This window comes from Neolamprologus brichardi, chromosome 18 (assembly GCF_056152115.1).
Source record: "Neolamprologus brichardi isolate AB-2024 chromosome 18, ASM5615211v1, whole genome shotgun sequence".
Taxonomy (NCBI): domain Eukaryota; kingdom Metazoa; phylum Chordata; class Actinopteri; order Cichliformes; family Cichlidae; genus Neolamprologus; species Neolamprologus brichardi.
Window position 1 is genome coordinate 30,917,276 of NC_142121.1, and position 27,222 is coordinate 30,944,497.

Genomic DNA, 27,222 nt, shown 5'->3' on the forward strand with positions numbered 1-27,222 from the left:
TTTTAGTAATGAATTTTATTAATAGGCACTTGCGGAGACACCTTATATAGAATCAAATATCAAAATCACAGTATTGATAAAAATAACAGCTGGTAAAAACCATGGAGTTAAAAGCATGATTCAAATCAAAGAGAATAGGCAGACTTAAGGTTGGCTTTGAAGACAGGGAGAGAATGTTGCAAGCATGGTATATTTGTTTTACTGTCTGAAGCATTTAATAGCAACAATAGCAGATATGTGCACTTATTCTTCAGTTATTATTTTATTTCCCATACTCGTAAATGTCACATTTTTACATGGGTGCGGACAGAACTTCTCGTGACCCTTATTTTATCCAGTCAGTTGCTCCAGGAGTAATTAAAACTACTGGATTTGGAGCGCTGCCATCTTCTACACAGAAATTGACAAAAGGGTAAATTTTTCCTGTGAAGCGCTGACCTACAAAAGTATACATATGAGTTCTGGACCCTGAATCATAAAACGAGATGGTTCCCTTTTTGTAATCTAGCAGGATACCCAGGGTAACTGGTTGTATCTCAGTAGGAATGGGAACCGCTCTCTGCTCTATAGCTCTGTACTGACCCTGTTTGTCCAGGACTATAGTCCAGTAATCATTTGTTGGACTGAAGGTTATTGATCCCTTTCTTCGAGAAGATTCACTGGTCATCCCAAGGTGGTAACAGGTCTTTCCAGCTACTGAAACCTCCCAGTAATGCTTGCCAGATGAGAAGCCAGTGGCACCCAGGACCCCCAGAATCACATCAAACCGTCTTGGATTGTCGGGGACGTCTTGTATAAAATCTGTAGTGGACATCTCGGTTTCATCATCAGACAAAATTATTCTTGGGTGCGCTGTGTCTGGATCGAAGGTCATCTTTGCTGTTAAAAGAAACAGCATCTGAAATCAGCATGCAGTAAAACAACCCTGATAACACAGATGGCATAATTTAACCTTAATGTGGAAAATGTAAGGGTGTGCTTTAAAGTTATACAGACGTTTTCATACAACAGGCTGTTGTATGCAGCGTGAGTAGTCGTGTATTTTTTTCATGGCATCTGTGCAGCTTTATTAGCTTTAAACAAAAGTGCAAAGAAAAAGAAACAAACTTTCGTGTGTGACTCACAGGTATGGATGGTCTTTTCTTCTATATCACCTAGTTCCTTTTGAAGCCCTGAGGACAGAGTAAGAAGAGAATGTCAGAGGATTTTGTGTCATAACAGTTTACTCTTTGTTGCTGGGCTAAACTATAAGTTCTACAATTTCCTAAGGTTTGTTTTTCTCAGCTTGCAGGACTAGCAAGAAGATTAAATTATCCAATTAAGAATCCTCACATTCACTACTACCTACTTTCCCATATTATACTGAATCTGTTCATTCTGTGGCTTGAACATACTGTCAATATTATTCTGCAGTTTGTTATTCTCCCTTTTCTGTCTTTGTAACTCCTGATCCAACTGGTTGAGCTTGGCATCCTTCTGACGCAGCTCCTGCAGCTGGTGGTCTCCATCATCATGGCACTGCTGCAAATCTCTTCGCAAGTCTGTTTGAAGAAATACATACTTCAGAACCTCAAGGAGTGCATCTGTACAATATATCCACACAATAATAATGCGGTCACATTGGGAATCTTACCTTCACACTCCTCTGGCAGTTGAGAGCAGCACATCTTCAGCTCTGTGACTTCCTGCTTTAGGTCTGACAGAGGGAGAGAGATTAAACATGAACCAGCTAAATGAGAGTCACATTTGGATAGTTTTGGATGTTTTGAGAAATGCATTTATTTGTCCTTGTTTAATTTTAGATGAAAAGATGTCAGAAAGTAAAGTTTATTTATTAAGCACTTTACATAGACAGGCAGTCACAACATGCTCCAAAGAAAGTAAACTCTCTGTCAGTTTCAAGGTTTGATGTTTCCAGACAAAAAGAAAATCTGGTTCTTATCATACCAGACAGAAATTAAGTAAATACAACCTCAGATGCACAAAAAGCAGTTCAAAAACAAGAAGCGGTGTGTGGAAAATGAACAACACCATTAGTGAACTACACCACTCTTTCAATGATGAGGATGTAACATCCTGGACAGGGAGGAACGGTGGTTTGAGCGCGGAGTCAAGGAGGCCATTTACGTGAAAAGGGAAAAACCATCTCTGAATTGAGGAGGGGGCCTAAGGGTACATCTTTCGCCATCTTACAATGCTGTGATTGCAGCCATTCCCCAACTCTCTGAATGGTACTCATGGCCATTGATCAGTGGTCTTTGATCAGTGGTGGTTGATCAATGGCCATGAGAATTTGCATAATTAAGATTAAGGAACTGACCTCCCAGCCCATTGTTCCTTCAGTGGGCTGGTTTCAGTCATTATGCAAATGTACTGTTTCTAAGATTGGGGAAACCCGCAGTCAGCTGAGACTGAAGAAGTCACTTGGATGAGTGACGAAATGTTTCTCCCACTAAAAAAAAACAAAACGCTACATCCAGATGAACAGAATCAACTTTGGGAGAACTACACTCTTACTGCTTCCATAGGAATTAGGAGGGTAAGTGGCAGGGTTGAAAGGCCATTTCCAAAAAACTTAAAGTCCATAATTCTACAGTGAGAGAATCACAAAAGTGGAAAATATTCAAGACAGTGGCTAGGATATTGCAGCAAATTTACCATGCTATACTCAGAGAAACTGGGGCAAAACGTGCTACATCTGAGACTCTATAAGCCTCAGTTCACATGTTAAATGTTAAAGTTCATGACAGTAAGACTAGAAAAAGACAGAAAAAGTTGTTTGGAAAAGACTCAAGTGAGTTTTATTGTGAAATACGGGACAGCCTGATAATCTGTCTAAGGGCCAAGAACTGAGTATTGTTACTGCCGAGCGTAGTAGAGTTATCAAGGTTAACGTTCATTCACCAGCTATAAAAGCCCCTATTTTGTTTACTGCAGCCACAGGACCCGGGCACCTCGCAGTCACTGAGTCACTCATAAATGCATCTGTGCTTCTGCCTTTTGGTTTAGGTTTTGTTAGGTAAACAATGACGGTGTAATATATCATGTTTAGCAGTTCATCTGTGCTTGTACTTAAGACCCAATACTTTCTTTTTACCCTGGCTGATTGTATTGCCACTAGCTAGTTAGCTTAACATAAAGACTGCAAAAAAAGGGAAAACAGCTTGCCTGGCTCTATTTCCGCTCAGCAATTTGTCTAATCCATACATGACAAACAACGAGTTAGAAAATAGTCGAGTACATAACAAATAGAGAAAGCCAGGTTAGCTGTTGCCCATGATTTTCAGTTCCTGTTAGCTAAATGAATGCATTGTACTATAACAGTTAAACAGATCTTTAAATCCAACCCTGATACATGTTTGCGACAAAATATCAAATTAATTTTATGACTACCTGCAATATAAAATACAAACCTTTGTTTGCAGCTTCAAGTTTTTTATTCTTTGTTTCTTGTGTTTTTAGTTTCTTCTCCACGTCTGACAAAGAAAGTAAAAAAAAATACTTTTAACAGGATTTAAGATCAAGCAGAAATGTGTTGCAGGTCTTCAAAATATGTATGAGATTGACTCTACGTGCACTAAATTGTTAAATGACTGCAAAAATCCCAAACCTTTGATTTTGTCAGATGTCTGCGTTTCAGCCTCTTTCAGTTTCGCCCTCAGATCCGCAATCTCCATAACTATTGGAAATGCAAACAACTGGAATATTATATCGTACTAATAGGACACCAACAGCATGACACCAAAAAGCAAATTCAACAATATTCATACCATGTTTATAATTCTCTGCATCTGCATGCTCAAGTTGACTTTCAGTGTCATCCAGCTGCCTTTCTTTCAACTTTAGTCTCCTTTGAAGGTCTGAAAGTGAGTTGAGATTAATAAACACAACCATAAGCTTAATATACAGGTTACTTCATGCAATATACATTTCAAAGTTTGTTCTGTACCTGCAAGGCTCTTAGTATGAGCCTCTTTGAGGGCTGCTATGTTATTTTCCAGTTCTTTAATTTGCTTGTGAAGCTCCATAATCTGAGCAGCTAAAACAAAACACAAACGTTATGGACTCTGATGCCGTTTGATATTTCACTCCTTGTTGCTGACTGAACCAGAGCAAAATACTTACACAGATTAGCAATATTTATATCTTTTCTATCCAGCAGGTCTGTCTTGTGTTGTATCTCATTCCTGATGGCCTCCAGTTGATCTTCCAGATCTTCAAAAACAGGCAAAAGTGAGGTTTTACGTCCTTAAAATATCTGTAGTATTACTATGATCACATTTGAGGAGAGCCCACTGCATCCCACCTTTAATTTGTGCTTCTTGTGTCTCATTCTTCCTCTCTTGTTGCTTCTTCAGTCTTGCTATTTCATCTTGCTGATTCAAGATCTGAAATGCTATTAAAAAAGAAAATCATCTTCATGCATGCTCAGTGCATCCAGGTAAGGAAATCCCCGAAAAATTAAGTCTGTTCATCCGGACGTAGCGTTTTCAGTGGGAGAAATGTTCAGTCACTTGAAAACACTCACTGAAAGCACTACATTCAGATAAACAGACTTTTTGGGATAAACATATATGTACATACATATTAAAGACAAAGAAGAAGAGAGCGAGGGAAGTATTTTATTCTGACTGTTACTCACTCAGCTTAATATTTTCATTCTGTTCATCTTTAATTCCCTCAATCAAAGAGTTGAGCTCTTCTTGACGTGCTGGAGAAAAAAGATGAGGAATTACTTTTTTTTCCCACCGAATGCACATATTTTATTTTTTAAGAAGTCATTGCTTTACACCATGTGCAGGTAAGATATGTCACTCACCTTTAATCTTCTCGTCATCTGTATCATTTTCCGCCACAGTGACCAGTTTCTCGATTTCTGTTTGCAGTGCAATAATCTGCAGAACTGAAAGAAGGTTGGAACACTGATAAGTATTTGTACCTGAGTTAGTAATCTGGATTCTTTCAGCAGGTTGTTTGTACTCACGTCTACGTGGTTGAGTGCTTCTCTCTTTCAGCTCTTTTGTTAGTTTGTCCAGCTCCTCGTTCTTTTCATCTATGGCTTTTTGGAGCTCTGCAGAACAGACAAAACTTTGTTTGGGGGGGATTTATGCGTAAATGTAAATATTTATTTAGCTAATATTGAAGCTGTACAACAACCCTTTAATGTACACCATTTGAATACTGGACCCCAGTAGCGCTGCTGACTTGACTTGACAATGAAACACACTCACCATCAACCTTGGATTTGGACACAGAGTTGTTCATTTGTGCTTTCAGTTGCTCCACTTGCTGAGTTAATGTAGAAATTTGTAGAGCTGAAAGAATCAGTCAGAATAAACATCAGCGTTCACTGTTCTCATCTAAGAAACATGAAAATGTGCACAACATCTGCGAATAGTAAAACATTGAGAATGTGGAGAAAGAAATCATGGCAATAATTTATTTTTTTGACACATTAAGATATAATCAGATATTTTAATATTCAGTAAAGGGCTAAAAAGTTCCTTTTCTTATCAATTATGCTCCTATAAAAACATAAATGTATTTTTATTGCAACACATTAACATCTAGTTTAAATTCACAAAGTCTGATTGACACCATCATATTGCAAAAACCTAGCAAGTGGCTAAGAATGACATTGTTTTGCCTTTATGCACCTACAGCACCTTGTGAAAAACCTTTTATTTGGATATTATCTTATGAGGCAGCTAGTATTTATATTCACAAAGTTGAATTACACATGCCTACCAACCACCTAGGACCTTGTGAGATTACCCCAACCCCAATGTGATTAAGTATATCAATCAGCCAGCTGCACAAATAGGCCAAACACTACAGTGGCACTACTGTAGCGTGGGCATCTAGTAGTAATTATAATAAATAATGCAGTACATTTGCAGCTCTTGCTTGACCATGAGTGACTCAGGCGTTCCCCTAATAACTACAAAATTTCATCATCATGTATGAAACCTTTTTTGTAGAAGATGATAAAAAGTTAGTAAAATGTGATTTACAGCTTCAAAAATCTTCACTTTTAAAACTATTTAATAGAAAAAAATGAATTCATTATGATGAACTTGACAGCTTAGAAGGTTTTTAATTCAGAGATTCAACACTCACCAAGTGAAGTAACAGAGTTCGATTTGGACTGCAGCTCCTTGATTTTGTCATTCAGGCTTTGCTGCAGATCTGCACAGAGACATTTATTATGGGTGCTGATCACAGAGAACAGTTTTCTGTATTTAGCAAGAACAGCAAGACAAAGATTACACTCACCTGTAACTTTCTGCTTATCCTCTGAACAGCTTTGTGTCTCGTTCAGTTTTTGCTGCAAGTCTAAGAGAAAGGTTACATTACTAAGCAATAGTCTAGGCATTATTTTTTGATAGCGGCCGGCATGAAAGTTCATATTGTTTTCAGTGGGTTTTGACTATGAGTTTGTAAAACTATTCCAGATTCCAGGTTTCTCCAATAATTCAATTCAGTTCACTTTTATTTATACAGTGCCAAATCACAACAACAGTTGCCTCAAGGCGCTGTGCTTTGGTTACAGAGGGAAGGAAAAAACTCCCTTTTAACAGGAACAAATCTCTGGCAGAACCAGGGAGGGGCAGCAATCTGCTGAGAACGGCAGAAACTTGCAAGCATCTTAAAATCAACTTAATCCTTCTTGTTGCAGAAACTTAAACATGCCACGGATGAACTTACCGAGGATCACTTCCTGATCACGAGAATGCTCCTGCTCTTTATCCTTCAGTTGTTTTCTGAGATCTAACAAAATGTAAAGTTAGCTTCAGGTGAAGAAGGTATCAGAGGTGATACTTGCTTTTAGAGATCAAAAGAAAAATACTTACTAGAAATTGTAGCAGCACTTTCTTTATCCTCAGCTGTCTTAACTTTTTCAAGGTTTTCAAGTTGGCTTTGCAGATCAGTGATGTTCAAAACTGAGGAACAGAGGAAGAAAGAATCAAAGCAGAACTTTTTTTCCTTCATCATTTCTGCAGACACCATGTTCTTTCCTGACTTACTCAGGTTGGCATTTTCCTGGTTCTTCTCTTTCAGCTCATTGACATGTTTCTCCAGTTCTCCCTTCTTGGCTGTCAGCTCATTTGTGATCTCTGAGGTCATTTTAAAGAAGTTAAAACAGGTTTATTGGTCAGACACGAGAGATCATCCTACACGTTTTGTACTGTGAATTACAAAAACTACCAAGTTTCTTGATCTCTCACACTTATTTCGTGTGGATGGGGAAAACTAAAAAACTAAAACTCTCACTTGCCCCACATCTGACTCCTCTGTGCTTCTGCCTGTTCACTTGTATTTGTCACACTCTTAGCACTAGAGGAAAAGCACAATGGGAGATACTTACCAGTTAGCTTACTGGTTTGTAGAGTCTCGCGGTTTGACAGCAGATTCTGCAGGTGCTTCACCTGACTCTGCAGATTCAGGATTTTCAGTGCTAAAGCACAAAGAAGCAAAAGAAGTAGTTTGGTATTAGACATGCTGTGAGAGAATTACTTCATGAGAGGGAAAAAGGCAAAAAGAAAGAAAATTCAACTTGTCAGTGAACCTTTGTGCTCACAGTTACTTCATACTCACTCAGTTTGGTGTTTTCTCGATCACTGCTGCCTATTTGAGCCATGAGTGTGTCTATTCTGTTTTGTAGCGCTGCAAAAAACAGTGAATTGTATTAATAACATTTAGTCACCTACTATGACTTTGTGTCACCCTCAATCAGCACCTTAAACCTTAAAGTACCTTTTATCTGGTCACCAGCTGTCCCATTAACATCCTTGTCCTGCAGGTCCCATATCTCATTCTGGAGCTCAATGATTTGTAAAACTGAAACAAACAGACATCTGATGAATGGAAGGTAAGGTTTGGTTGTGAAATGTTCCTTTTTGACAAAGTTTATAGTCAGGGCTGGATCAAATGACTCTGAACTCTCCCACAGTTACACTGCAACATGCTGAAGCTGCTAGTGTTTGATCTTCACTAACCCAAATCCCCTTTTTGCTCTCTGTGTGTTTATATCCCACTTTGCATTTAATGATTAGTTATTGTTCTGTCTCCCTCTTCTCATCCTCATCCAGTAATGGCAGATGGTTTCCCCTCTGCCTGATTCAGCCAGGGGTTTCTTCCTGTTAAAAGGAAGGTTTTCCTTTCCACCATCACCAAGTGCTGTTGTCTGATTGTTCATATACTGTGCTTATACAGTATTTTGAGACAGATGTGACAGGTGAGCAAATTCTTTATGAAACCATTAAAAAGTATCCCAGTTTTTCAACTGTGATGCTTCTTAAGACACAGCAGTTAACATATCCAAACCAAGGGACCATATGTATTTTCAGTCAGGATGGGTAAATAACGGCATCGTGTGGGAGCTGAAGAACAATAGATGTATTTTTAAAGCAAAGGTAAGTGCTATATAGCTAGCTTAAATGAAGTACCATGCGTAAATCTTATGTTTTGTTGACCTGGACATTTACAGTGTAGAGCCAGAAAAGTTCTAGTAGTATTAATATGTCATATTATTGTCATAATATAACATAAAAGTTAACCAAGTAGTTTTCCAGTGTCAGGTAAATCATTCCTCTTAAATGACCACCACTGACCGTCTGGATTTCAGTGGAGAAGCAGGGATTTGTGTGATTTGGACTGTGAGGTGGGGTTAGGAGAGGTGTGCTCACATTTTGCTGCATTTTGGCTAAGTTAAACTTGAAGATAATCAAAGGATGGCTGGAGGGCAAAGGGCCACTGTACTGTTTTGTCCACCAGGTGGGCGTGTCCCAGTAGCTCTGACATCACATGGAAACTATGGTTTGGACCAAATGTTGTCAATTGCCCCCAGAGGCTTAGTATTGCAATAATAGGCAGCGGGTTGTCAGACTGTTTAAACAGTGGTGATCACAGAGTACAGCAGTGCACTCACCCACTCTCGGGTTGGCAAGCAATTCCTCCATTTCTGCGGTCTTAGTAATCAGTTCATCTTGCTTCTTCTCCAGTTGCATCTGCAGCTCTGTGGGGAAGCAGAGAGAAACAGATATACGACTTGAGGTCATATTTGTTTCACATTTTTGCTCCAGGAAGTGTGCTGACTATGACAGCTGATACTCACGTGAGATGATTTCTGGGTCTTTTGAGTTTGAGATCTGCTCCTTCAAAGCCCTCACTTCAGCCTTCATGTTGATCACGTTCAGAACTAACAGAGACAAACGTGAGCAGATATGACGGCACAGATTAGTTCTGAAATATAATGTGAGGATGTGAGCAAAAAGAGAGAGACTTTAACTGCACCGCACTCACGCAGAGCAGTTTTGAAGTCTGTCGTCTTGTTCAGTTCTGCAATCTTATCTTCAACTTCAGTCTTCAGCTCTGATTATAAAAAAAGAAAAAACTGTCATATCAAAAACTCAGGCTCAGACACTTTGAGGTTGAAGTCCGATTTACAACTCACGGTTTCGTTGTTGCTCGAGTCCAGAGCATTCTTGAGTCTTTAATTGCAGTTTTTTCTCCAACTCTGAATGAAAAGAAACAAACAACTAAAATTGGATCTCTGCACAAAACTCTGTTATGATGGATATATTCAGAAAAAAAAACTAATTTGTGTCTTTATCTTTTTAAAAAAGATAAATCTAGAGGACTTACTCAAAACAAATTAAAAGGACTGAAAGCGCCTTTTCCATTAGTCCACTGGGATGGGCTCGCCGTGACTGAAGGTAATTAAGCTAATGGAAAACTCTGAAAACCACTGCAAACCGTGGCAAGTTGATCCGAGTAGGTACTATAAGGGGCTAAAGACTATGTTGTAAATTTTTATCTCAAGATATAAAATGCTATATAATGTGAATGTTAGCTTACCATAAAGATTGGAAAGAAGGGGAAACAGCTAGCCTCCCTAAAGCTAACTACATGATTCCTAAAGACAAATGAACATGTTTTACTTCATTTGTTTAATCTACAGCAAAAGCCTTGCAAAGGAATTACATGTCACATTTATTCTGCTCATGTTCAACAATTACTGTAATCCATATGTGCCAAACAGAGTTGGAAAATAGAAGCTGTCAGCAGATAAATCCAGGCGAGCTGTTGCCCATTATTTGTTGTCCGTGTGCTAAGCTAAGCTAATGAGCTGTTGCATTATACTATAAGAGTTAAATAGATCTTTAAACCCAACAAAAATAAAATACAAACCTTTGTTTGCAGCTTCAAGTTTTTTATTCTCAGCTTCTTGTGTTTTTAGTTTCTTCTCCACGTCTGACAAAGAAAGCAAAAAAGTACTTTTAAACAGGATTTAAGATCAAGCAGAAATGTGTTGCAGGTCTTCAAAATATGTATGAGATTGACTCTACATGCACTAAATTGTTAAATGACTGCAAAAATCCCAAACCTTTGATTTTTTTGTCAGATGTCTGCGTCACCGCCTTTTTCAGTTTTACCCTCAGATCAGCAATCTCCATCACTATTGGAAATGCAAAACACTGGAATATTATATCGTACTAAAAGCACACCAACAGCATGACACCAAAAAGCAAATTCAACAATATTCATACCATATTTATAATTCTCTGCATCTGCATGCTCAAGTTGACTTTCAGTGTCATCCAGCTGCCTCTCTTTCAACTTTAGTCTCCTTTGAAGGTCTGAAAGTGAGTTGAGATTAATAAACACAACCATTAGCTTAATATACAGGTTACTTCATGCAATATGCATTTCAAAGTTTGTTCTGTACCTGCAAGGCTCTCAGTATGAGCCTCTTTGAGGGCTGCTATGTTATCTTCCAGTTCTTTAATTTGCACTTCAAGCTCCATAATCTGAGCAGCTAAAACAAAACACAAACGTTATGTACTCTGATGCTGTTTGATATTTCACTCCTTGTTGCTGACTGAACCAGAACTCATGACTGAACTCATACCACTTCCTGTGCTTTTCTGATTTCTCATGGCCTCCAGTTGATTCTCCAGATCTACAAAAACAGGCAAAAGTAATGTTTTATGTCCTTAAATATCTGTAGTATTACTATGATCACATTTGAGGAGAGCCCACTGCACCCCACCTTTAATTTGTGCTTCTTGTGTCTGATTCTTCCTTTCTTCTTGCTTTTTCAGTCTTGCTATTTCAGCTTGCTGATTCAAGATCTGAAATGCTACAAAAAAGGTTTATGCATATATAACAAGAAGAGAGTGAGTAAGTATTTTAGTCTGACTGTTACTCACTCAGCTTAGTGTTTTCATCCTGTTCATCTTTAACTCCCTCAATCAAATAATTGAGTTTTCCTTGAAGTGCTGGAAAAAAAAGATGATTTTTTTCAAGAAGAATAAAACAAAACAGAAATGATCCTATTTTTGCTTTACACTTGTTACTTTACACAGGTAAGATATGTCACTCACCTTTAATCTTGTCCTCATCTCTATCATTTTCCGCCACAGTGTCCAGTTTCTCGATTTCTGTTTGCAGTGCAATAATCTGCAGAACTGAAAGAAGGTTGGAACACTGATAAGTATTTGTACCTGAGTTAGTAATCTGGATTCTTTCAGCAGGTTGTTTGTACTCACGTCTACGTGGTTGAGTGCTTCTCTCTTTCAGCTCTTTGGTTAGTTTGTCCAGCTCCTGATTCTTTTCATCTATGGCGTTTTGGAGCTCTACAGAACAGACAAAACTTTGTTATGCGTAAATGTAAATATTTATTTAGCTAATATTAAAGCTGTACAACAACCCTTTAATGTACACCATTTGAATACTGGACCCCAGTAGCGCTGCTGACTTGACTTGACAATGAAACACACTCACCATCAACCTTGGATTTGGACACAGAGTTGTTCATTTGTGCTTTCAGTTGCTCCACTTGCTGAGTTAATGTAGAAATTTGTAGAGCTGAAAGAATCAGTCAGAATGAACATCAGCGTTCACTGTTCTCATCTAAGAAACGTGAAAATGTGCACAACATCTGTGCATGTGCCCAATGCAAGTTGTGTTTTTAGCAAAGGCTCTAATTTTAACAACTATGATCCATATAAGCAATTTTCTGAATACCAGCTGGACACTTTCTATTTACTTTATAATATCTATACACTGGAGCCAAATTGCAGAATTGTTATTAACATGCATCCTGTTTCTCTGTCACACGCAAATTTGTATTTATCTTGGTTTTATTCTGATTTTTAGTGTTTATTTGGGAGTGTTGTTTTATTTGCATGATTTTATTCTGTTTGTATTGCATGGTTCTTAGTGTTTTATTTGACATTGTTTTAATCCACTGTGGACTGGCTGAGCATGGGGCAAATTAGCTGGTAGGGATCACCTGCTGAGGCATGTGTGTGTCCAGAGGTGGCCTATCAGCTGTCTAAACACCTATTAAAAGGAAGCTAGCTGGATACTGGAGGAGAGAGGCCCCAGATATAAGGAGGAACGCGCGAAGGCCAGGTGAAAAAGAGGGACCCGCTGCTTGATTGTGGGGGTGCAGTGCCTCATCTGGAGACGGACCAGTCAGCGTGACGCGGCGACCCAGTCCCGACAGCAGGAACGGTGACAGTAGGAGACAACGTGTGTGATTAGTAGCAGGGGAGAGGTATACCTCTGCCTACATTTGTGAGTAGTGTCTCCACTGTCATTCACTGGGTGCAGCCGTGTTGGCAGAGGGTTGCCATGGCTATAAGCCAGGGCCGCTTCCGGGACGATGGTTCTGGCATCGAGCGATGGATGCCGGTGCAGAATGTGTGGTGGGCCCAGTGAAAGGACGAGAGGGGGATAGACCCATATAGAAAAGATATGTATAAATCTTATAAAGTTTGTATCTGTCTTGTGTGAAACTTGTATGAAAAGCATACAAGAGTAAAAACAGATGTAAGATCCCTTGAAAAATTATATAAATGAAACTTGTATGTTTTGGATACTTACTAAAACAATATATGAAAGTAATGAGAAAGTGGCCACTTTCATGAGTAAATCATATAAGCATTATATGATTCACTATATGAAGCAGGCCACATCTTATGCAAGTCTTTTATAAGTTTTTACTATTTCTTTTCCATATGGGGAGGCTCCTCCCCGTCGGCCTGGGACGAGGCTGGCGTGGACCCCCCTCCGCAAGAGGAATTTCTGTCCAGCTCATGAACACCTAACAAACTGTGGGACAGTTACATCGGGGAAACGGGTGGGATTTTAGTGCATGCAGAGAATTATATTTTTAGCAGTTTTTGAAGTGGGTTTTATTTATTCCTGGGGGATTTTAGTATATTAATAACATTTTATTGTATACTTTTTTCTTATTATTATTTGGGTTGTTTTATTCCTACTGTCCGTCTCAGGGAATAAACTGTTTCTGATCAGGCCTGCTTCATCATTGTGCCCGGGGTTTCTGATTCGCTCGCTCCCCCTTGTATCTAAAAGAACCATCCTCTTTAGTATGACATTCTTGTGCACCGGCTTTAGTGTCTACATTACATCTCTCTCTCAGGTTGGCTTCACCATAAACTCATTCACGGTGAGGAAGTGATAATGAAACACTGAGAGTGTGGTGAAACAAGTCAGGGAGACAGTTTATATTAGTGACACATTATTAAAACCTATTTTTTCTTTAATATATTAAAACGCTCTCTCTGTGTGTTTGTTTCTTTGACTGCAAACTAGACCATCTGGAACTAAGCATTAAAAATTATCATACAAATACATCTCAGGCTCCTGAAGGTTCTAACTTATCAGATATTTTGGCCTCATCATATTGCCAATCAACCACCTAGCAAAGGACTTAAGTGCCCCTTTCTTTGCAATTATGCACCTGTAAGACCACATAAAAGCGTTTTTATTACACAACATTAAAATCTGCAAACAACCCTGCAATGGGCTAAAATGACCTGGTTTAGCTTTTATGCAGCTTTAACACCTCATGAAAACATCCTTATTTCAATTCCAGAATAATAGCATCTCACTATAATAATTGCACAAATGCCGTCACATGTAAATCAATCATTAACATCTATATATGTTTTTAAAGAAAACATTCAAATTATTTGGATTTTCATATGTTTTATATTTCTTCCATTTCCCACCCCAATACCATGTTTTCCATTTGCATTTGTTTCACGTGCCTCTTTCTGTGCATGTCACCCGTACGTCACTCAGAGGTCATGAAAATTTGTTTAAGTCACCACTACACGGGGAATGAATAATTAGAAATAAAATCCTTAAATATCAGCATGAACAGACAATGGTAATGCTGAAGACATTTGACCATGAGGACTGCATGAACCATAGCACCATTACTGCTAAATATTATGAAAAATGACATTTTTAGTTTAAAATGTTTTGTGGCTGTTGTTAATCATTCCTGCTGTAGTGTACATTGTATATTACAATTTAGATCTTACATTTTTTTGACCAAAGATATCAATACATTTGTTATACTCCTTAAATCTCTTTTAAAGCTACAGTTTTCACGTGTACGTTTTTTATGATTGTCAGGGGCCATGCCAATATTACAGTAGTCCACGTAAATGTCAAACCCAAGCTTTACAGGTCAGGTTTTGTTTGTTGTTAAAACTGAACGTGCTATGTACACCGAATAATCATCCAAGTTCTCAGGACTTAAAGAAATTATGCAAACTCATCATCTCAAAACAACGTAAGAGCTTACTTTTTTACTTAATAATTTAGGGCAACTTATTCATTGACTATGTTGTCTCCAAAGAATACAAACATCATTTTTATATGTATATTATGTTTATATTTTTTTTGCTCTTTGTAAGAATTTTTTAAAAACCAAATATGACTATATACAGTCACATAACAAAAATGTTAAGAATGATGAAAAACTAACCACACATCTCGGTGCCATACATGAGCAAAGCAAGCATGTTAGCATTATTTAGCCACAGAGTTGAATTAGGCATGCCTGCCAACCACCAAGCATTAAAAAAGAAAACTTTGCTCAATATGATTATATCTGTTGGCCAAGTGCACAAACATTAATATAGCACTATCATTGTGTACTATTAGGCATGCACCACTAATGATGGTACACAAAGCAGTAAATATCTTGGTGTTATTCTTATGGTCTTTCAGGGTTTTTAATCAGTAAATATATCTACATGTATCATGATGTATTATTTATTATTGTCCTGTAATGTGTCAAGTGTTGCAATACTGTGAGCTTCTTAACAGCTTCTAATATCTTCCCTTTTTAAATCATTTCACAGAGATCAGAAATAAATTAGTTAAATATGATCAACTGGAAGATGGAGCATATTAATACAGTACAGCTAACAGATTCAACACTCACCAAGTGAAGTAACAGAGTTCGATTTCGACTGCAGCTCCTTTATTTTGTCATTCAGGTTTTGCTGCAGATCTGCACAGAGACATTTATTATGGGTGCTGATCACAGAGAACAGTTTTCTATATTGAGAAAGAACAGCAAGTCAAAGATTACACTCACCTGTAATTGTCTGCTCATAATCTGAACAGCTTTCTGTCTCATTCAGTTTTTGCTGCAAGTCTAAGAGAAAGGTTACATTACTAAGCAATAGTCTAGGCTAGTAATGCTATTAAACTTGTAGTCTATCCACATGTTGCAGAAACTTGAAATAAAGAGAAACCTGAACTTAAATATTGTTGTATTTACACACATAAAACTATGAGTGAGTAAAAGTATTTAGGTTCGGAAAATTAAAATAGCATTAACATCATGATTCTAGACCAATAGATATTCACAAGATAGTTTTGGAGCCCTAGTGCATTGACACTTTGTTCATTATTTTTTGATACAGGTCAGCATGAAAGCTCATATTGTTATATTTTGTTGGCTTTCAGTAATTTGTAAAACTATTAATTCCAGGTTTCTCCAATAATTCAATTCGGTTCACTTTTATTTATACAGTGCCAAATCACAACAACAGTTGCCTCAAGGCGCTGTGCTTTGGTGACAGAGGGAAGGAAAAAACTCCCTTTTAACAGGAACAAATCTCTGGCAGAACCAGGGAGGGGCAGCAATCTGCTGAGACCAGCAGAAACTTGCAAGCATCTTAAAATCAACTTAATCCTTCTTGTTGCAGAAACTTAAACATGCCACGGATGAACTTACCGAGGATCACTTCCTGATCACGAGAATGCTCCTGCTCTTTATCCTTCAGTTGTTTTCTGAGATCTAACAAAATGTAAAGTTAGCTTCAGGTGAAGAAGGTATCAGAGGTGATACTTGCTTTTAGAGATCAAAAGAAAAATACTTACTAGAAATTGTAGCAGCACTTTCTTTATCCTCAGCTGTCTTAACTTTTTCAAGGTTTTCAAGTTGGCTTTGCAGATCAGTGATGTTCAAAACTGAGGAACAGAGGAAGAAAGAATCAAAGCAGAACTTTTTTCCTTCATCATTTCTGCAGACACCATGTTCTTTCCTGACTTACTCAGGTTGGCATTTTCCTGGTTCTTCTCTTTCAGCTCATTGACATGTTTCTCCAGTTCTCCCTTCTTGGATGCAAGCTCATTTGTGATCTCTGAGGTCATTTTAAAGAAGTTAAAACAGGTTTATTGGTCAGACACGAGAGATCATCCTACACGTTTTGTACTGTGAATTACAAAAACTACCAAGTTTCTTTATCTCTCACACTTATTTCGTTTTTTCTACAAGGATGGGGAAAACTAAAACTCTCACTTGCCCCACATCTGACTCCTCTGTGCTTCTGCCTGCTCACTTGTATTTGTCACACTCTTAGCACTAGAGGAAAAGCACAATGGGAGATACTTACCAGTTAGCTTACTGGTTTGTAGAGTCTCGCGGTTTGACAGCAGATTCTGCAGGTGCTTCACCTGACTCTGCAGATTCAGGATTTTCAGTGCTAAAGCACAAAGAAGCAAAAGAAGTAGTTTGGTATTAGACATGCTGTGAGAGAATTACTTCATGAGAGGGAAAAAGGCAAAAAGAAAGAAAATTCAACTTGTCAGTGAACCTTTGTGCTCACAGTTACTTCATACTCACTCAGTTTGGTGTTTTCTCGATCACTGCTGCCTATTTGAGTCATGAGTGTGTCTATTCTGTTTTGTAGCGCTGCAAAAAACAGTGAATTGTATTAATAACATTTAGTCACCTACTATGACTTTGTGTCACCCTCAATCAGCACCTTAAACCTTAAAGTACCTTTTATCCGGTCACCAGCTGTCCCATTAACATCCTTGTTCTGCAGGTCCCATATCTCATTCTGGAGCTCAACGATTTGTAAAACTGAAACAAACAGACATCTGATGAATGGAAGGTAAGGTTTGGTTGTGTCATTTAGAGGGATATTTTAAATGGAAATGTGTGTCAAAAACATGACAGAAACACATTCTTGATGATGGTGATTTTACAAATGTTAGCTTCTTCTAAAATTATGCAAAGTTACACCCATCAAGATCATTTGTTCTTTAACACCATGCAGACATTAAACTAACTGATTTATAGACCTTTTCCAAGTAGATAAGCTCCCCATGTGAAAAGTATCCACTGCACAGAACGCACAGAGCAGGAAATCCTGGCCCCAAATGTTGTCAATTGCCCCCAGAGGCTTAGTATTGCAATAATAGGCAGCGGGTTGTCAGACTGTTTAAACAGTGTTGATCACAGAGTACAGCAGTGCACTCACCCACTCTCGGGTTGGCAAGCAATTCCTCCATTTCTGCAGTCTTAGTAATCAGTTCATCTTGCTTCGTCTCCAGTTGCATCTGCAGCTCTGTGGGGAAGCAGAGAGAAACAGATATACGACTTGAGGTCATATTTGTTTCACATTTTTGCTCCAGGAAGTGTGCTGACTATGACAGCTGATACTCACGTGAGATGATTTCTGGGTCTTTTGAGTTTGAGATCTGCTCCTTCAAAGCCCTCACTTCAGCCTTCATGTTGATCACGTTCAGGACTAACAGAGACAAACGTGAGCAGATATGACGGCACAGATTAGTTCTGAAATATAATGTGAGGATGTGAGCAAAAAGAGAGAGACTTTAACTGCACCGCACTCACGCAGAGCAGTTTTGAAGTCTTTCGTCTTGTTCAGTTCTGCAATCTTATCTTCAACTTCAGTCTTCAGCTCTGATAAAAAATAAATCAGTCACATCAAAACTCAGTCTCAGATACTCTGAGGTCGAAGTCAGATTCGCAACTTACGGTTTCGTTGTTGTTCGAGTCCAGAGCACTCATGTGTCTTTAACTGCAGTTGCCTCTCCAACTCTGCTCAGTGAAAAAGGAAATCAAGTTAACAAAAACTGTCTCTCTGACACAAACTGTTAGTTATGGATTTATTCAGAAAAACAAAATCAACTCACCTGCGAATTTATCCTTCATAAGAGCATATTCCCTGTTTTTGTTTTGAAGATACATCTGATGGACTTTAAAAGAAAAGAAATGGACTGAAACACTATGGTGCAAATTAGCAACATGAACATCCTGCAGCAAACAGCTTTCGATCTCAGGCATGTGGCACGAATGTTGTTCCGTTCATTTATGAAAGCCCATTTCGCTTGAAGTGATACAGTGATTGTAGGACATACTTACGAGTTAATGTTAAAGAGGACGCTGCGTTATCGTCACGATTTTCTTTTTCAATTCTTTTGAGATTTTTGTAGAGTTCAGTGATAACCAGAACTACAGAAAATACAAAAGTCAGGGTGTATAGAATTATGTTTTAGGCTACTTCACAACAATCAAGATTGATCCAAGTGTATTTCTGGACTTACTTAATCTGGCATTAGCCGGATTCTTGTTATTCAGCTCATTGATATATTTCTGTAGCTCGGCTCTCTTGAATGTGAGCTCATCTGTTAGATTGTTCCTTATGATCACCATGCTCGGAGCTGAAAGTGACACACATGTCAAGTTGCTACAGTGACATTATGACACTCTATGCTAGCATGAGGTCTTGGGTGAGATACTTACAGTTTGAATTGTAGGTTTGTGACAGCAGCGTCTCCAGGTGCTCCAGCTGACTTTGCAGACTGATGATTTTCAGAACTGAAAAAAGGTTAAAAAAAATGTAGCTGACTGCAAAAGATACGACTGCAGAGAGTTTGTAGAGTTTCTCACAAGACTCACTCAGTTTTGTGTTTTCACCGGCTCTGTTGTTGATTTCATCGATGAAGCCGTCAAGTCTGTCCTGTAACTCTGAGGAAAAGGAAAGTATGTATTTAGATTATATTTTGCAGTTTCTATCTTGACTTTTTCTTTAAATATTTAAACAACACTAACCTTCTTCTCGATCGCTTGTGGTTCCATTGGTGGCTTTGTTCCGAAGGGTCCATAACTCATGTTGGAGTTCAAGGATCTTTAAAACTAAAGCAAAGCAACGTGCAGTCCTTAAGTTAGAAAAGGAATCTTACTGCAAAGATGTCAACCAATTTTTTGCTTTTTGTAAGCAACGCAGAATCTCATTGGTTCCCTTCTCCCCCTGTGCCACTCCAACAAGTCTCTACTTTACACTCTTTTGAACTAATGATTGATAAAACATAAACCACCAAAACATCCAGCATATCAAGCAAAGCCTCTCTCAACATTATTCTTTCACTCTGCTGTTAATTCATTTTCTTTAATCTTGGTTTTTGCAGGTTTACATGTGACCTGAGTTAGATTTAACCATAAAAGCGTATATGTGACAGTCCAGGTCTCATCTGTATTCAGTTTGTGTTTGACTAGCCTGTGATTTAACCCTCTCGAGGCAGGCGTTGCCGATTTGCAACAGTTAAAAACTAACCTGATTACCCCACATACATATTTTATGAGTTTTTTTTACTCAGAAGTACCACTGCAGGACTTGGTTGTGCATTAGCAAGTAAAACTTAATTTGAGCCTGTGATTTAATAGCACGACAGCTGAAAGCACAAGGAGCTAGCAGGGCGACTAATGATGGATTTGTCTAGAACAAGGATCAGAAAGTTGCCGTGCATTTCAGCCATTTATTAGCTGCTTCACATTTATTATACTTTACAATCCTTAACTCTGCTGGCCACTAGAAAGGAAGCAGTTTAAGGTTCTTCCACACTAGTTTTCCCTTTAAAACAGGATGTTATGTCCCTTTTTAATATGCACTTTATGTGCATAACTGTGTATGTCAGTTTGAGTTTAGCTTAAAAACAATGATTAGCGTTCAAATAATAATTCTGGTTCACATAAAGTAAAGTCAAGAAGCTCACTTGCTCCTGGGCTAGAAGTCAGACGTTCTATGTCTGCGATTCCTGAGCTCAGTTCGTCTTGTTTTCTCTCCAGTTGTCTCCGTAACTCTGTTGGACAGAAATAGGGGTTATTAAGAGATGTTAAAAATATCAGAGAAATTCCCAGTTTTCCCAAGGAAAATGTAAAGATGTAATTTAATTGTCTCAAGCGCAAAACTGTTTAAAAATTGCTTTAAAAAAATCCACTTAATTAATAGAATAAACACAGAGGTATGGTATATATCTGTGACTTCTGTCCCTCACCGGAGGTCAAGTCTTTGTCTTCTGAGAGAGAGATCTGATCCTTCAGAGCCTTGAGTTCATCATGCAGGCTCATCAGCTTTATAACTGGAGCAGAAAGCAACAGAAACATCACTACACAGATTACAAATTCAACACAACGAGATTACAAGCCGAGCGAGAGACACCGCTGAACACTGCGTACGGCAACGTGACTCACTGAGAGCTGGTTGGAAGTCCTCGGTTCTGTTCAGCTCAGCAATCTTGCGGTCAAAGTCGATCTTCACCTCTAACAGAAACGAGACACATCCTTTAAAATCAAGCAGGAATAATCAGAGGTTGTAGCTGAAAGCCAGTTTAAAAACTTACGCTCATATCTTTTCACAAATTTGGAATCGATCTCAGTCTTCAGTCGCAGTTTCCTCTGCAGCTCTTTTGTATAAAAGGATAAAATCAGGTACTTGAAGCTCTTATCAGACAAAAACAAACTACACACCGAGCACTCACCTCTTATTTTGGCCTGAGCTTCGATGTATTTTTTTTCTGTACCTACAAACACAGCTGCAGATTTAAAGTATCGTAATGTAAGATCGCAATCTTAATGTCAAGGATTAAGAAAGTATTCTCTGCTCAGAAAACAAATGACGTTAAACGTTTTTCTGAATTTAACACTAAAGTTAGTGCAGGTGGACTTACTGGTGGGCTGGCCTGTCAGGTGCTGCTTTTTCATTTCTTCTATTAGGCTGATGACTTGCATGACTGCTCAAAGACAAAGAAAACACCATCGTCTTGAGTGTTGGGCCTTAGCAGCGCATTTATACGTGGTGAGGTTGGTGAGGCGATCATTCCGCCTCTCCTTTATACTTACTCTGCTGGGCCTTAACATACTCCACTGCTTCCAGTTGCTTCTGTAAAACGTCATGCCTTTGCTTCTCTCTGTCCAACAAAACACGGAACCCTAGGATGAATGAACAGCTATTAATGTTTCTACTGCAATTAGCAGATCATAATTTGGTCGTTCCAAATAAGACGAGTACATATGTGACTTGACTTCGTAGTGTAAAGTTTCAAAGATTTGTGCTGCCATTTACCTTGAATTTGGGAATCGGTGATGTTTTTGGCGTTTCTCATCAGCTGTTCAAAATGTAGCACCTCGGCCTGCACTCTCATAATTTGCAAGGCTGTCGAAAGAATCAAGAGGGTGTCGAGTTAATGGCGCAATAACTACACAAAGGACGTGCTCGACGCTGAATGCTCACTTACTTAGTTCCCTGTTGTTCTCGTCATCTTTCAGCTGTATAATCAGCTTTCTGAGGAGATCAGTCTTTTGCATCCATTGCTTCCTGGCATCTGAATTTAAAAAATTAAATAAATAAAGTATAAGAATAAACATGTACTGCTCCACAAAGGAGAGACGGGATCTACAACTCACCAGCGGCGAAGGTTTTGGATTTCTCAATAGCATCGATGATCATCCTCTTCAATTCTGCAATCTTCGTGCGCACATAAATCAGCTCCAGCACTGGACAGCCAGCAGAGAACGAAGTGTTGGGAAATGTTGAAAGATAAGCCTTTAACATTATTACTCACACAAGAAATGCAGGCCTGTTTAGAAAGATTCACTTACAATTAGCAGAGTAGCCATCTCCTTTTTCTTGCAGCAGAACGATCCTCCTGTTGAGCTGTTCTTTCACTGAGCAGCAGAAGAAAATGGTCAGGATACAGAAATATAATAACATAATAAAATGAAAGAAGATGATCTTTTTTCCTAGTTTAGCATTATATTAATCTGAAATCGAAATAATTAATAAATATTTTATAACACCTATTGTAAATTCCTTAAGATTTTATTTTATTTTTTTACAGAATATGCAGCCATGCAGTAGATCAATTTTAGCAACCATCACTTCTTTGCTCCATTTTGTCCTGAGCAACCAAAAAGTTACCAAAAAATTGTGACCAAGAAAGAAGGAAGTGGCAGACCACAGTGCACAGCTATGCATGTTGAGGAGCTAAAATGGTACCACAGGAAAAAAGTCACGCTTGAGCTGTGGCTTCAAAAATGAACCGACTCCCATAGATTGCCACATTGATGACACTTCTGCTGCATCTTTTTTTCCAAAGAGGTAGCCATCAGCTCCAGATCAATATGTTCGATTTACTACAGATACCAGACACAACCCTTTATCTCAGCTTGGAGCTAGTACTAGAAATGCTCTACCTGTAACCCCATAATGCGAGGTTTAAATCCTCTCCTGGATCTTTTGCGTGGGGGCAAATGTATTAGCCACTAACCACAGTGCCACTCGCTAAAGTAGCTACATTACAGCATTAAAAAGCATAGTTTCAGCTGCTGCTTTAGTTTAGTTGACTGGGTGACCACTTGCTACAAGGCCAAATAAAGTTGCTCACCTTCAACTCTGGACCCGAGGCCTCTTGGTGTCTAACAAACGTTAGCCTGAACCTTCCTGCTGTTATACTGCAATGGGCCTAGCTTCATTCATGTTTTTTTTTTATTCTTTGTGTTTATACACTACTTTGCATTTAATGATGAGTTATTATTAATCTATGGACCCATCTCCAACTGGTTACGGCAGACGGCTGCCCCTCCCTGAACCTGGTTCTATTAAAAGGGAGTTTTTCCTTCCCACTATCGCCAAGTGCTTGCTCATAAGGGGTTATTTGATTGTTGGGGTTTTCTCACTATTATTGTACTGGAATATACTCTGTTATTTACAACATGTCTGATGTTATATGAAGACAAACACTTTTTCATGAATAACTGACGTTTAAAGGGTAATAACTTTTACGTTTTAATTGCAGTTCATTTCGACAAAATGCTAAGCTGTTGTTAGCAGCACTAATAGAGAATGTGAAATGAAGTTTAAAAAATTAGCCACCAAAGAATGGTGCTGAATGGTAGTTACTGAACTATGAAATGAACTGTGTGTCAATTTTTCTGCCTGAAGTGTGGACAAGCAATTTTCACATAATAAGCAACAGTTTTTTCGGTTAAATCAAAGAGCCCGCAGTTTACCCAGAGTCATGCCACTTGAACTCTCAGAGTTTGGGTTTTCCCCTCTTGTTTCTGCCTCTTGTAAAGCCCAGAGCTGATTCTGCAGGGAGATTATCTGAAGTACTGAAAGAAGAGAAAAAAAAAGAAATCAATGAGCCATTTCCTTCTGCTTTGCACAACACCAGCGCCTTTGGTTGACCTTCCAATCCTCAAATGTGGTTCAAAAATACACTTACTGAGAGTTGCGTTTGAAAGGCTTTCATGAGCTTCCCGTATCTTATCCATTAGTTCACCCATATTCTCGTCCAGCTCTTTCTGCAGCTCTGCAGGAAACCAGTTTAGAAACGAAACATCTTCATTCAGTTTCTGTGGCTCCAACCAGAAGAATAGCGCTCAAGTGGAGGCAAATTCAAACATTTCTCAGTACTGCAAGATAAGCACATCATGCTATCAATAAAATAGCTCACTTGCGATTTCGTCTGCAGGTCTGTTAGAATTAGTAGCAAGCTTGATCTTCTCCTCCAAAGTGCTCACCTCCCTGGTGAGTGTCATTGTTTTAAAAACTGAAAGAAAGAAAACACTTTTACATAAAAGCCGAACTGTGCAGCGTCATATGATTAAAATTATAATACTAAATCGTGACCTGTGCGAGAGATTTTACTGTATTTCCAAAAAACTTACGGAGAAGTGTGTCACCATCAAGCTTCTCCAGCATCTGCTTCATTTTGAGCTGCAGATTGGGTTGGTACGCTGTCAGGAAATCACACATGCATTTTAACTTTTGCTGATATAAATTGTCTCCAACTGTTACATATGTGCAAGGAAAGGCTTACTGCCAGATGTAGACGATGCCGTTGACATGCATGCAGCAAGTTCCACTTTCAGCTGTATGACCTCCGTCCTCAGCCCAAAGGCCTCGTCATCTGTAAGAAAGTGTACAGGTTGCAGCAAACCAAAGCAAAAGTAGGCCTACTTAAACTCTTCGCTGGATGTATGCTCACCGAGTTGGTTGTAACGGCGATTCGCCTGCTGAAGTTTCCTTTGTAACTCCTCCAAAGTTTCTTTCACACCTGATAAGGAAATGTTAGGGTGACACGAATGAGGACCCACACACACAGCTTGCACCTTAATTGTTCGGTACTTTTCACCAACACTGTCGCAGCTTTCCAGCTGCCACCCACACACAACACCCCACCATCTTTTATAGGGGAGACATGATCAGCTGATGGAGCTCAGGTGTGTGTCAGCCTCCCCTGACACTGCACCCTGAACCCACTGCTCCACCCCTCCCCTGCAGCTGAGCCACAAACCCCACCCTGCCACTGTTAGCAATGCCACATATTAAAGCAGCAAGATAAACAGTCTCACTGCTCATCCGCTGTTTGAAACTAGCTATTTCAGCTCCTCCCCTCCTGTCTCTTTAAGACTAATTTCTTCTGATTGGCTGTGCTTTGCAAACAGAAGATTTGAACAGAAGGTGAGTACATGTTTAATGTATTAAAATATGTATGTATTGATTGATTGAGTCAAACACTTATTTTTTTATGTAAATTTAAGAAGTTCATCCAATATCCTTAAAGGTTGCAGAGGTAATATAACAATAATAATAATAATAAGCAGACATCTGCCAAGGCAGCTCACTCTCTGTGCAGTATTTACTCTTAAGGGAATAGTATTGTATTGTATTTTATATATATTTAATTTCTTTGTACTTTTTAAATGTACTTGAAGAAGTTAGTAGCGCAGGAAAAACAAGAGCAAAGTGCAGCCTTTTGTTATTCGCCCTGCTGAAACCCATTTTAATATACTCGACATGATTTTGTTTATAATTAGTTTTACACAATTATTATGTAGTTACTTATAATTATTTTTATTTATGTGGCTATAGCATGTGTGCAACATTCATTTCAGTAAAATTTGTTTAAATATTTTGTAAATAAATATCAAGTGGAAAAGAGTTTTTGCACACGAGTTGATTTTGTTTTCAAAAAAGTATTCGGGAACATTTTACTTGTATTCAAATGGTTATAACCTGTTAAAAATCCCCATACTGTATATCATTTCCTACATGCCTATATAAAGCAATAGAAATAACAGTAGTAAGAAACCTAGTTTTAAAGAGCTCTATATAGGAATATTATCAATTCAATCTATTGACCTTAAAGTTGGGGTTAGAGGTCAAATGTGACAGGAGGTAAACATTTAAATGTAAGATTTTAGATTTAGTTTTTCAAATCTTTATTTATCTGACTAATAATGTAGAGACTACACTAAGACACTCGCTCAGATAAATACTGGCATCACATTTTGAATCTGTGTAATGCACGCTCAATAATCCAGTTATTAAATCCCAGAAACTTGGTTCTGTTCATGTGGATGCAGCATATTCAGTGGGAAACATTTTTACATCACTTATCCGAGTGATTTGGACGTCGCTTGGATGCATGAATAAAACATTCCAGATGAGCAGAAGCAGCTTACTGGGAACGTGTTTTTGGATTGTAGTGTATTGTTAAATAAAATAGATGTAAATAAAATAATAAAAATCACTTACCGGTGCAAGTTTTGATGACAATTGACTGTAATAAAACATTTGATCTTAGATCATTTGAAGATAATATAACAAGTTTCTTATACCCTAAGTAAGTAAGTAAAACTTTATTTCTATAGCACCTTTTGAGATAAAAGATCACAAAGTGCTTCACACAAGGATAACAAAGCATAAAACAAAACAGACGACAGTTAACAAACTGCAATTCTTAAAAGATGTGTTTTTAGTTGTTTTTTGAAAGAGCCAGAGATCTTATGCTCAGTGGGAGATACAAATATAGATACACTAAAACCTTTATTGATCACAACATTTATAGAGATAAATCACATGATGTAATAACTATTTAATGATTACTACTTACCGTCACATTTACAGGACTGTTTTGAAAGTCAGTGGATAGCTAAGAAGAAGAACAAGAAGAAATGTATCATTAGTAGTAGCAGCCAAACTTCTGCTCATCTCTAAACATTTGCTAAGTCACATTTTCTGGGACTTACTATAATCCTGGAAATGATTGCGTCCAAGTCGGGATTCCCAGTTCTGACCAAACTGTTGTGGCCTGAAATAAATGAGAAAACATAAATATTTACTTTTTTGTTGTTGTTGTTGTTGTTACAGGTATTTGTTTAATTCAACCCCTATTAACTGACAATAAAAAGGACGATATTATTTCCCCCTACCAGCTCTGGGATCAGAAGTGCAGAGTACACAGGTGAAGAGGAGCGCAATCCAAATGAATTGAGAACCACCAGTCATGTTTTTTTCTTCCAAAACCTTCCTCTGCTGTCAGCAGCAGTCAGCGGGCCTTTTATAAGACTCTGACTGATCAATGTCCAGGGGTAGTGATGACTTCCTAGAAGAGGCGGAGTAAATAAATGACTTAATTTGCTGTAAATGGCAAAAGTTAAACACAGCCAACTGTGCACACAAACAATAACAAATAAGCAACCGTGCCTTTAAATTAAATTCCTCGCCAAAGAGGAGAGACCTCATTGTCTGATTTATTTTGACATTTTTATTTGTCTCAAACAAACATTGCGCTAAAGCTCAAATAAAAATCAATCACGTTCAAAGTACCAGTACGAGAACTTTTAAACACATACAGTGCCCCAAAGTCTGTGAATTGCTTTGAATTATTTTTCTCAATTTCCACTCTTAGCTTACAACCCCCCCTCCCGAAGATAAAAGATAAACTTATTAAACCTAAATAGATAAACATACAAACGTGATCATCTTTGTTTGAGGAAAT

General features: G+C 38.3%; 1 protein-coding gene across 3 annotated transcripts; it reads right to left on the reverse strand.

Annotated features, from left to right (window-relative positions):
* Positions 1-26,785, reverse strand: LOC102788554 (uncharacterized). 3 transcript variants are annotated; one of them, XM_087832020.1, is made up of 75 exons: positions 26,654-26,785; positions 26,471-26,532; positions 26,335-26,373; positions 25,977-26,001; positions 24,424-24,492; positions 24,256-24,345; positions 24,104-24,172; positions 23,890-23,985; positions 23,659-23,745; positions 23,444-23,545; positions 22,034-22,099; positions 21,839-21,928; positions 21,670-21,756; positions 21,498-21,587; positions 21,275-21,364; positions 21,103-21,165; positions 20,914-20,955; positions 20,776-20,838; positions 20,627-20,695; positions 20,431-20,514; positions 20,149-20,235; positions 19,208-19,291; positions 19,055-19,123; positions 18,899-18,973; positions 18,700-18,816; positions 18,518-18,607; positions 18,289-18,351; positions 18,131-18,193; positions 17,987-18,055; positions 17,799-17,882; positions 17,613-17,699; positions 17,129-17,212; positions 16,970-17,038; positions 16,740-16,829; positions 16,398-16,487; positions 16,225-16,314; positions 16,079-16,141; positions 15,434-15,493; positions 15,278-15,346; positions 11,791-11,874; positions 11,556-11,642; positions 11,391-11,474; positions 11,217-11,285; positions 11,057-11,146; positions 10,916-10,966; positions 10,733-10,822; positions 10,554-10,643; positions 10,391-10,462; positions 10,195-10,257; positions 9,458-9,520; positions 9,307-9,375; positions 9,119-9,202; positions 8,933-9,019; positions 7,759-7,842; positions 7,600-7,668; positions 7,370-7,459; positions 7,029-7,118; positions 6,855-6,944; positions 6,709-6,771; positions 6,277-6,336; positions 6,121-6,189; positions 5,232-5,315; positions 4,985-5,071; positions 4,820-4,903; positions 4,643-4,711; positions 4,307-4,396; positions 4,126-4,215; positions 3,950-4,039; positions 3,771-3,860; positions 3,611-3,679; positions 3,414-3,476; positions 1,634-1,696; positions 1,395-1,541; positions 1,125-1,172; positions 1-879 (listed from the first exon to the last, which is right to left on the reverse strand). In XM_087832020.1, exons 1-75 carry the CDS (start codon positions 26,727-26,729, stop codon positions 326-328), a joined length of 6,288 nt encoding a protein of 2,095 aa, XP_087688146.1. In that variant the 5' UTR covers positions 26,730-26,785; the 3' UTR covers positions 1-325. The 3 variants fall into 3 exon arrangements, with proteins under 3 accessions (XP_087688146.1, XP_087688145.1, XP_087688147.1); XM_087832019.1 differs by having other exon boundaries at positions 20,914-20,967; XM_087832021.1 differs by lacking the exon at positions 1,634-1,696 and having other exon boundaries at positions 20,914-20,967.
* Positions 26,786-27,222: the final 437 nt, after the last annotated feature.

Bases quoted from the DNA above. Each gene is read 5' to 3' on its own strand.
- LOC102788554 (XM_087832019.1), bottom strand. From the start codon at position 26,729: ATGACTGGTGGTTCTCAATTCATTTGGATTGCGCTCCTCTTCACCTGT. The intron at 11,475-11,555 runs GTGAGTACAAAC...ACCTTCTTTCAG, and splicing joins AAGCACTCAACCACGTAGAC to TTCTGCAGATTATTGCACTG. The intron at 10,967-11,056 runs GTGGGGTGCAGT...CTGTTTTTGTAG, and splicing joins ACAAGAAGCACAAATTAAAG to ATCTGGAGAATCAACTGGAG.